We start from the raw sequence: 11,113 nt of genomic DNA on the forward strand, positions 1-11,113 counted from the left end.
GAGCACGATGGTTTAATCTTAATGACCTTAGTTAGCTCATTCAAACTTACTGTTTCCAGTTCTTTATGTGCGTCCAGGGCAGTGGTTTCCCTGTCAGACTTCTCTTCCACTTTCTTCAAAATATTCTGCAGGGGAGGAAAGGCTTTGTTAACTCTGATCCCAATCTGACAGCACAGAAAGGTCTTTGCTAGTCTCTGAGTTATTTCTGGCCATCAGCCTAATTACAGGATAGGTGACAGAGTGCAGTGACTCTCACCTCTTAGTTCCTCTTTCTCATTAAAAGTTCTTCGTATCTGACCTTACACCTAAAACAAATATAGCAGGCAGGCTCCTATTTTATAAAAATAAATGAATAAATAAAAATAGGTAGAGCTGGCACTAACAGACAGTGTTACTGGTAATCCTAGTGGGCAAGACCATTTGTGACTGAGCTGTTTCCTCATCCCTAGAAGTATGTCCTCCAGCAGTGTTTAGACGAGCTGGTAGAGCACCGGAGGAGGATGGCTGACAGTCTGGTCCAAGACACCATGATGCAGGGTATAATACATGGAGCATTTCCATGTCCTGCAGCTGTTCTGCACTGTGGATCTGTGCGTTAATGAACTGTTAGCAGCTCAACAAAGCTCCTCCTAAACTCTTTTGCTCAGTAAAGGCTACCTGGCAAATTCAACACTACTCTGGGGATGGTCTCTGAGCAACTGAAATATTTTTTTCCATAGTTGTTGAGAATGTCTTCTTCTTCTTCGGACTTCATCCGGTTCTAGGGTTGACTGTGGCTGTATGTAAGCCTTGTTCACAACTGCTGGAAAGGAAAAGTCCAGGAGTGATCCAGAAGACCTTCAGGAGTGAAAGAAGTGCAAAACTCTACCTGCACCAGCAGCTTCAGCCGAGTGATCCTTTGAAATGGCAAAATCAAGAAGGAAGAAAAGGATAGGCCTTTGCACTTGGGATCCAGCTCCAGCTGTGAGATCACTTCCCGGAAAGCTGGCTTGTCCTGGCTGAGAGGAGAGAGAGAGAGAAGGTGAGGGCTTTGGGTGCTACCCTGCCTGCCACTCTGGTGCATGGCTGGTGACCCAAAAGCAGCTTGGTCCCAGAGACAGCATCTCCCTGGCCTCTCCCAATAAGACAGAAGAGCAGAGGAGGGAACGGAATGCTTTTAGGTGTATTTTAGTATAAATCCAGGACTGTTTATAGTTCTAGAACCATAGTATATGGGGGGAAGGGAAAAAATAGACTTTTAATGTACAAGCCATGGCAGTGTTCACATGTGTTAGCACATCTAGCTCAGCAGCATACGTGGTGTGCGTAGGTGTGTGTGAATGGGGTGTGTGTCCAAGTAGATGAGTCAGAGGCATAATTGTATATTTTTACACAGTTGGAACTCTGTGACAAGGTGAAATTCACACAGTCGTAAGAACAAGACAAGCCACAAAACAGCTCAAGCTTGGCTACTCCTGGTTGCTTAGCTGGAGGATGGAAAACATTATCTGGCCTGAGAAGGGTCATGCCCAGGCCTTCCTGGATGGTATTTGTGGCAGATGAGGGCATTGCTGGGCCGTGGACACCGCTGCAAAGAGCAGCCTCACAATCCCCAGCTGCCACAGTCAAAGACAATGCTTCCTGGCAGCTGCAGGGCTCTGGGGAAGACTGACACTTCGGGAGTCCTGGCTATCAGAAATAGCATGGATGCAAAGAAACTGCTAACTGTGCAAAACCATACTTTACTGTGTGTGATGTGCGGCATCCAAGAGAAGCCACTGTGTTTCTCCTTGCTGCAGCGGGTACTTGTGTGTGACTATGTGACCCACCAGAGCCAGAGCAGAACAGACCCGCGTGCATCTGAGGAGCAGCCAAATGGGGGGAACTGGGATGTACCTCAGGCTTCAGGTTCAGACAAGGGCTGCAAAAATATTGTGCTACCTAGGAGCCTGGGGAAGGGAGTCTATTATTTTTGGTTTGCTTTATGTTCTCTCACAGGAAAAAAAATAGCTGCCCTCTAAATTAGTGTGTAGGAATACCTCTGTCTCCAACAGGTCCTTTTCAAGCTCAAGTAATCCAGCCTATTGCTGCTTTGCTTCTGAGTGTTTAGCTAATGGCACTAGGCAAACTGTTTATATTCTGCAGCTATATTGCTCACCTCTGACTGACAGAAACCCTGCAGTACTCTCCTTTTGGAGAGACAGTTGGCCAAGCTCAACAGAGGCCCCTTAAAGTGTCTTTTTTTTGTGTCAAAAGCTGAAAGCAAAGGATTAGGGCTTTTTACACTCCCCTGAACCAGCTGCTGCTATGGGGAGGAAATACAGTGCAGCATGTGCAATGGGCTGTCCTGAAAGAATCCAGGATGTTGTAGCAACAGAAGAATTAATTTTCCTGCTCAAAGACAAGCTTGGAGGGCACTCTTTGTTTTGAGCTGGTGTAAGAGAATTCCTACTGGACCAAAAGACTTGCTAAACTTGAAAAATATTGAAAAAATAGCTTGGACTATATCCTCAGGCCTCAGTAACATCTGTGTGTGTAACACCAGAATGTAAAGAAAAAAGCTTTTTTTTTTCTTTCCCTTTTAAGAAGATTTTGTTCTTCTGAAAAAAAAATATTAATTCTCAACTTTGGGAAGGTCAAATGCCTTGCTGAGAAGCTCAGGAAAAACAGTGTCTGTTCTCGTCATCAGAAATCTGTATTATATTCTTGGCCTTTCAATCTCTTGTCTCTACTTGCAGTTTAAAAATGCATACATTTCATAAGCGTGTGTCCCTGTGTACACCATAAATATTTCCCATGTTTGGGAACTCCTGGCTCTGAATTTATTTGGTGTGTTAGCTCCAGACTGTATCACCCCACCCTTACTCTAAAGCCTTTTAATTGTGTTTTCTTTTTATAGGTGCAGCGAAAAATCAGTGAAGTGGGAAATCCTGTTTCTGTACTATCTAGCTGTCTCTCATAAATATCACAATTACAGATAAATCTGCAGCCTATACCATTTTGCAAAATAATTTAGCATCAAGCACTGGAACTCACAGAAGCTGCTTGTAAGCTCTCTCCTGGTAGGTCTGGTTGGAGACGTAGGTGATATACACGGAGAAGTGATTAACTGTATGCTGGTAGACAATATCGCACACATCGGAGATCACAATATTCTCCTCCACCCGCTGCTCGAGGTCCAACAGGAAGCTAGATGAGAAACCCAGCACTCATATTAATTGTGACCTGTCTGTCCCAGGTAATTCCCAGGAGAAGCCCCGAGGGTTCAAAGCAATGAATGTGTCCACAGGGTCTTCGAAAAGACAGTGAGTAACAGCCTGCCCCTAGTCAGTTCCTTCATCCCTCTACAAATGAGGTTAGCTAAAGCGATGCCATTCAGCTGGACAAAAAGCCAGCAGCAGTTGTCTTACCGCTCACTGACAGCCATGACATCCAGGACATTGGAGAAGAGGATGTGTGCTTCAGAGGGGTGTAAGATCTTTTTCAGACGTTCATTCTCCATGAAGTGAGACACCAGCAGATTCAGACTCTTGTAGTATGAGGCTTCAGAAGTAACCAGCTCAAACATGGCCTGGGGGAGAATCCCAAAGAAGGAAATCAGCAGGTACCTTCTATTTTGACAGAGATGGACACGCAGCGTTAATGAGAACATCTATGCTGCACACAGTCATGAGCCTTGCACCCACCTTCCAGGCCCAGAGTACGGGCAGAGGTAAGCCTGTAATGGCATTTGGCATGTGTTACACAGGATAGTGACCCCAATGGGGAAGACCTCCTCCCTCAGCCACCAGCCCTGGCTCCTTCTGTCTCTGTAAGTTGTTTGGCTGCATTTCATTCCACTGAATCTCTCCAGCAGAATTCTCTCATTTTCTCATTATCTATAAGCAGTCTGATTTTGTGCACGTGCACACATCAAAGCACGTCATGGACTCCCCCCTTCCTTCTCCGTGTCTCTCAGGCTTGACCTGAGGCTGCCCCAGGCACTGGACCCTGCTATGCCCACTTGTCACAGCCCTGCACTTTCATCTCCTTTTTGGGAAGTTCCCCTTGGCAGTCTCCAACCTTCTGCTGATCGGGAGAGTGCTGGCTTGGATCTCCTCTGCCCGTTGTGGGTTACTGTGCTGCTCAGGAGGGTCTCCCTGCACCCTCTATGCTCTGGTTTTAGACAAGCCATTGTATAGGGGCTGGGCTGTACAGCAGCATGCTGCAGTCCCGGTGCATGACACGTGCTCCTTGGGGCAGAGCTAACAGAAATACAGCTGTGGTGCTCCAGGCCCCTCTGCGTTCCCTGACCAAAGGAAATACAGATGTCACTGTCCAGGTGAGGCTCCCTGGTCAACCTCGGCCATGCGCTTTTCTGACCCAGTTCACCAAGGACTAGGACAAGACACACTAGTCTTTAACTAACACCGAAACCATAAACAATCTCCAAATTCCAGCCCTTGCTTCTCCTGTTAAAAGAGAAGTCTCTGGCACAAAGCCTGGCTTTCTCAGGCCAGGGATGTGGTCTGGGGAAGCAGAAAGACAAATTGATGGTTTAGTTCAGTGATAAATCACAAGTTAATGAGACAAAGATATAATATCTTCTGCCCACAGCAGGTGCCGCAGGGACAGTCCACTATTACCACAGAGCTCACTCACTCCCCAGGCAAGTGTTTGCTATCTTTGTTCAGCGGTAGATAAAAAAAGGTGATTATTTACACAACTACTGAATCTGTTAGCTGAAGCCCTTCTGAGAATTTTCAATTAATCTTACTTCAACATGGTGAAAAGTTGTTAGATCCTTCAGACATCTGGTGATGAAGGTGCGTCCTGGGCTCCCTGTCCTGGGGCTGGCCCGTGCTGCTGGTACTGAAAGAGGAACCTTTTGGTAGCTCAGTGAAAGTCTTGCTTCCTAAGGCTGCTTTGACCCTTGAGCCCAAGCTCCCCCACTGCCCACATCCCCTCTGCTGTGCCCTGGTGAGAGGGGGAGCTGGCCAGGCAGTGCGAGTACAAGTCCCTGAGATTCACCTGCTCTCAGGGGCTGCATGGCCCAGCCAGAGCCAAGGAGATCCAATGGAGCAGCAGGTACAAGGAGTAATTTTTGTTCTGTGCATGTGGAAGAAATATCTTCTAAATTAGCTGGAGGTTTGTCTTATGGCTTGATTGCTCTTTTTTTTTAGTGGACTTTGTTTGTTTGTTTGTTTGTTTTTTTCCTGAAGAAATGATTTGAAATCTCTGCTGATTAGTTTTTGGCTTTTTCCTGGAAGTATCGCTATGCATTGCAGAAGGACCTGAGGTACAGAGACCTGGGTTGTATTTCTGACACTATGCTGCAGTCCAAGATCTGTGAGGATGGGCACAGCAAGGACGGGCTGTTACCCAATCCAGAGCTGCTAAAGTATCAGCTGAAGTGATATTTCAGTTCTTTGTGGGTTTGGTAGCCCAGGAAATATTCCCAGTGGTTGGTTAAGTTGAATGGTTGTCCTTTCCTGCACCTAAGGAGGAGCTGATGCCTGCACAGCCCCAGAAGAGAGACAGATCAAGGGGTGCAGGTAGAAATGCATGTACTTTGTCACTGTATGCAGAACAGCTGGCGTCCTCTGCAGACACACAGTACCTATTCCAAGGAGCCCAGACTGCTGTTTCCCTTTGGAATGTCAAGTATGAGCTGAAAACCCCCTACGCTGGCACCAAGCATCCAACCATGTAGTGTAATGATGTGATCTCTGTGGAATAACTGAACTTTGCTAGCTCTAAGCAGCCACTAGAAAAAAAAAAAAAAAGAGCATGAGCTTCTGGTCTCAGAATTGCAAAAATAACTAGAAAAACTTCAAACTAAATGTCAATTGATGTAATATTATCTTCCTGTGTCTACAAATAGTCTGAAACTATCTTTTGGAAACACAACCAACACTGTTCCATCATCAGTACTCTGGGTCATTAACTCCATGAAATATCATAGTCACGTCAAAGCTGTACTCATCGTTTTCATTGCTTATGTTTTGGCAGAGAGACCTGAGAAAGGAAAAGAGAAGTGAAGCCTAAGGAAGAAGGAAATGTAGAAGATAAAAAAGGAGAAAAACTAAGAGTCTAAATTCCTATTGAGACAATTCCTATTGCTACTATCACGTTTGCTTCAGATGAAAAAGGCTGGTGTGGCAGAGGCCATCACTGTCTCAATTCTGTTTGAGTTCCCAGGGCTAATGGGCCCTGCTGCAACATTTTTTTTTTTTTTAACTGAAATTGCTGGGGAGTGGATGTGGTTTTTGGTTGTTTTGGTGTGTTTTTTTCATTCCTGAAACTCCATTTTCTGGCTCATTTGTTCCAATGGGGACAATGATAAATTGCCTTCCATGAGACTTTTCAAGCATCAATTGCTCTTCCAGTCAAGTTTCTTGTTTTGATGCTTGAAAAACACCTGTGTCTTGTTTTTCATCTTGTATTGATAACCTCCTTAGTAATTTTCCATCATCACTAATAACAAAGACCAGATTCTTGTTCTTGTTCTTGTCTCTTTCATTTTGCAGATTACTGCAAGTGAACAACATTTTCTTTGACCGTTTAAGCCTGGCTCCATCACAGGGTGGTGTTCCCTTCCTCAGCTGTGAACAGGGGTGTTTGGTTCACCTTTCTTTCCGTTTGGGTACAGGAATTCCTCCCTGTGGTGTAAATAATACTCTTGTTCTATCCTTCCTGGCTGAAGGGCTACAAGCTCTTCTTGTTCCCTGTGTTTACCACAGCTTTGAAGAGAAAACAGGTCAGAAAGGTATGATTTTGTCCTTGACATTTACTCCAGAATTTCTGCTACCATGTACTTCAGGTAAATTCCTCTAGTCCTCCTTCATGAAGCTGAACATTTTACATTCACTTAATCAAGCCCTCATGTCCAGCTCACACTCCCAATTCACATCCAGCGTGAGTACTGCTTGATCCTGCAGTGCTGGAACTGTGCTTGCTTACACCAAGGCTGAATCCGATATCATCTCTTTAATTGCCTCAGTGATTTCTCCAGCCCTCCTTGTTTTCTGTCCTTGACTCTCCTCACAAAGCAAATTCTCCACTTTATCTATTCAATGTTCAGACAATTTCACAGCTTTCTGGCTCTGAGCAATTTTATAATCTCTTGCTGTGCTAATCCCAGAAAAAAACAGGAAGAAAATTTCAGCTCTGATAAACTAACATCATGGGAAAGCACAACACTTCTTTAAGGCAGCACTGTCCCATCTCCATCTGCTTTATTTCTGCTGTTATCTGATCAGAGAGAAGAAAATTCAGCATACTTAATGTTGGGGTTTAGCAGCACAGGGATTTTTTCCTTAAAACACCTACAGGTAATGAATGTAACTGAACAGAAATGGCGGGTTTTGATATCTATAATGCAAACTTTTAAGCTAAGGTTTCTCTGTAAAAGAGACTTCATTTTGAAGCAGAAAGAAGAAAAGCTTGTAATTTTTCAGATGCCAGATTGCGTTTGTAATGCTGGCAGTTAGAAGTACCGTGTTTTGCCAGGTAAACAGAACAAATCTGATATGGAAATAACCAGTGCAGAAGAAGAACATTGAAAAACAACATATCATTTTAGTCACCTTCAGCCATAACCCTAACACAGTAACAGCCTGTCACCCTGTGTAAACACCAGTCCCTTCTGCTAAGGGTGTAACACAGCCCTGCCCATCACACCCCTGCGGTGCACAAGATGAGCCTCTCCTGTGTAACCGTGATGTGACAGCCTGGGCCAGGACTAGGGTGGCACTGTGTATGTAAGGGATTCGTAAACATTGATTGCGTGAATCATAGAATCATTCAGGTTGGAAAAGGCCTCAGGAATCATGAAGTCCAACCGTCAACAGACACCACCTAACCTACTAACCCATGTCCCGAAGCACCACATCTACATGTTTCTGGAACCCCTCCAGGGATGGTGACTCCACCACTGCCCTGGGCAGCCAAGCAAACTCAGGGGGAACGGCTCACATCCTGAGATGTTCTTCAGCACTTTCTGGGTACAATCTCATGAGGCAGAGCTGAACAGACACACTGCCACAACGGTCTCACCAGAAGCAATCCTGGTGCAAGAGTAGGGCAGGGGTCAGAGGATCGAGCCTTTGAAGGCCCACTGTTCATTACAATGCACACCACACACTAAACAAGGCTCGTTCATCTCCACCGCACTGCTACACATTGACAAAGAGCACTTGCGCTCCCCACACTACCCAGAATAGCAACCAGTTGTAAACTGTTGTGTGACTGAGGTTTTCATTAATCGCAGTATCTACTCACCCCACCCACTCCTTTCACTCTTTGATGCAGCCCTGTAAATCAACAGTGTATGACTCTTAAACAGTGGTGTCACTGGACTGTATGGCTACAATGCAGATACACCTCCCATTATTTTTTAGTGTTTTGTATAAGACTCCAAGTAACAACATTTAGAAATAAGGAAGTTTATCAATATCCATCTCTCCCCTTTCTGCTAATGCCACCATATTTAAAACAGATTACAGTTAACAGTTGAATTCTTCTAAGATTTCTGGTAGAAAGTATGTGTCCTGCTAGTAACTTCAGAGGAGGGTTAATGTGCACTGGGAACCAAAAGCTCTATTCCTAGAACCTCTTCCTTCGTAAATTGCTCCTAATGCTGAATCAGAAAAGGGAAAATAAGTTCTTTTTTTTTTTTGCTACAGAAATCTCCAGCAGCAATAGCATATAGAACAACACCTGTAGTTTCAAAAAAAGACTGAGTGCTGCTAACCAGTGTAGTACAGATAAGTACTGAGCAGGGCAAGGCTTGTCTGTGACTGCTAGGAAGCTTTTCTTTATAAATCTTGATCATTTGACTTAATTCACTCTAATTTTTTTTAAACAGCAACCCAGTTAAGAAACACTCCACCTTCCCCCATTACCTCCTGCAGCTTGATCTCATCTGGCTGGAGGATGCTGAGGACCCCGCTGCTCTGGATCTCGGGAAGATCCTGCCATAAGTTGAACCTGGAGTTGGAGTTCCTCAGCAAACTGATTTGTGGTGGAGCTTTGCTTTCGGTTGTACTTGTAGGTTCTGCTTCAAATGGGGTTTCCTCACTGGGTGAACTCTCCTCAGGCTCTGTCTGTGAATCCTGCAGTCGTCTGGTTTCGATCTCCTGGCGTGTAGACTTATCTCTATATTCCTGATACAAGAGCCCTAGGAGGCAACATAATGGGTCTGAGAGGTTACAGCTGAAACAGAAGAGTAGAAATGTATTGTGGGAAAAGATGGAGGTTTTTTTGCATTGGTTCACCTCAGCAGAGGTGAGAGAGATCCCTTCCATGCTGAGCAAAAAAGCCAGTTATGGCATTCCTATTTCAGTCAGAAATGGAAACTATAAATGGAAGGCCATTTCTAAATCTAAAGTGTTGTCAACAATCTGCTCTCACAAAACATTTAGTAGCACAGTCAGATGAATCCATGATCAGGCAGGAGACACAAAAGAATCGGTTTGTTATTTGCCAGGTTTTGAAAAGTTTCTTCAAAACCTTGATTTTCCTCTGCCATATTATCATGTGACAAGTTATACACATTGACGAGTATGTGTAAGTGTGTGTCTGGAAAAGCAATGCTGTATACATTGAAACTACTTTGAAGGAGCAATTTGATGGCCACAAAAATCGTTAAGGAGGAAACACTCAGCTGCTATTGAGGCACTGGACAGGTGAGGCACTGGGACAAAAAGCTACAGTTACTAGTCTGTTTCGGTATTGAATTTATGGTTATCCTTCCACAAGTTGCTTAATTTCCTTCTGTTTTCCTTCTCAGTTTTTGTGATGATTAAAGATACTAAATTAACACTCAAAAGGCACCTGAATGCCACAGCACTAAGGAAGAGGCTCTGAATTCACACCATCTTAAAGCACATCAAGCACACAAAGTGTCTTCTGGAGTTTCAGTTGCTAACTTCAGGAGCAGATGGAATTGCACAGAATTTGCTCCCCAACCCCCCCCCCCCCCATATTTCCAACAACAACAATAAAAAAGGAGACTAACAGCATGAAAAAGGTAGGAATCCTGAAATTCCTTGGTGATCTTCAGAAGATCCTATGTCTCTCCTAGGGCTTGCTAACTGTCCTATTTCTCTGAGACACTGTAAGACCCAGAATATTAATTGCCTGAATATAAAATATAATTTAGAATATATGAAAAGACAAGTGAGTGTGAGCCTGCTCTGAGTCACTCTCCTCACTCAAATTGGAGGACAATTTACGTTACCTCCCTTCGTTTATACTTGAATTGCAAAGTGTAACATGAATGAAGAGAAAAGTCCTTGATGTTAATAAAAAAAAACCCCAAACCCTACATAATTTCTTTTGTCTGAATCATTAGGATTTAAAATCTGTCTGGTCGCATACACTCACAATATTGGATCTCAAAAGCGGATTCTGTGTGTAATAAGGTGAGAGCCAACTGGGCCAGGAGTTTGTCTGGGGAGGGCAGAAATGGAGATGCTATTGCCTATTAAATCTCTGGACAAGTTTTCACAAGGCTCTGTACCAGTCACTGTTGAAACTATATCAGAAATATGCTGGGGAAAAGCACAGGCACAAGGACAGCAGTACCGCAGGCTCCGAGTATATCCTGTTATCTGTTCTCCCTGGGAAGATGTTCAACACTGATTAAAATAGCAGGAAGGGTAGCTGTGCCTAGGAAACCATACAGTCTTCTGTTAGCTTCCTACTTGATAACCGAAGAGAGAAGACTTCTCCTGAAGTTCTGCGCGCTGCTGCTACTTATATAACTTCTCTCTGCGTCAACTACATTTACACGGCTTTCCACAGCATTTCTGCCTGCTATTCAGCATCAGTGAGGGTGCTAAGCATGTGGTGGGGTACAAAGGCTGTTTCAGGATGGAGCAGAGGGCCTGCTAAATCAGAGTTGCTGTCAGCAGTATTGATCTGTGAGCTCAGCCTGTGCTTGAAGGCTCTGGTGCAGCAGGGTGCTGGCTACCTGCTGCCCCAACAAACTGCACACCAGAGAGCAGGACAGGCTGGAAGCAACACCCTCCAGCAGGATGGGCAGCACTCGACTCAAGGGAAAACTGGGAGTAAAATCTACCTATTTTACTCATACTGGAGATAATGATACCTGCAGTGTGTGATTGTACAACCGTGTTGTGCTGGTGGG

The 11,113-nt window shown here is 44.5% G+C and overlaps 1 protein-coding gene across 1 annotated transcript in view; it reads right to left on the bottom strand.

Moving 5' to 3' along the window:
* The window catches only part of NGEF (neuronal guanine nucleotide exchange factor), an 18,076-nt gene extending 8,936 nt beyond the window's left edge, over nt 1-9,140 (bottom strand). Inside the window, exons 1-5 of the mRNA XM_010085177.1 lie at nt 8,865-9,140; nt 3,390-3,550; nt 3,016-3,168; nt 869-998; nt 51-125 (exon numbers count right to left, since the gene is read on the bottom strand). Coding sequence (XP_010083479.1) covers nt 51-125; nt 869-998; nt 3,016-3,168; nt 3,390-3,547 — 516 coding nt within the window. The 5' untranslated portion in view covers nt 3,548-3,550; nt 8,865-9,140. The remainder of the gene's footprint in view (nt 1-50; nt 126-868; nt 999-3,015; nt 3,169-3,389; nt 3,551-8,864) is intronic.
* Between the last annotated feature and the right edge of the window lie 1,973 nt (nt 9,141-11,113).

The sequence above is a fragment of the Pterocles gutturalis genome, unplaced genomic scaffold (assembly GCF_000699245.1).
Source record: "Pterocles gutturalis isolate BGI_N339 unplaced genomic scaffold, ASM69924v1 scaffold39330, whole genome shotgun sequence".
Lineage (NCBI taxonomy): Eukaryota > Metazoa > Chordata > Aves > Pterocliformes > Pteroclidae > Pterocles > Pterocles gutturalis.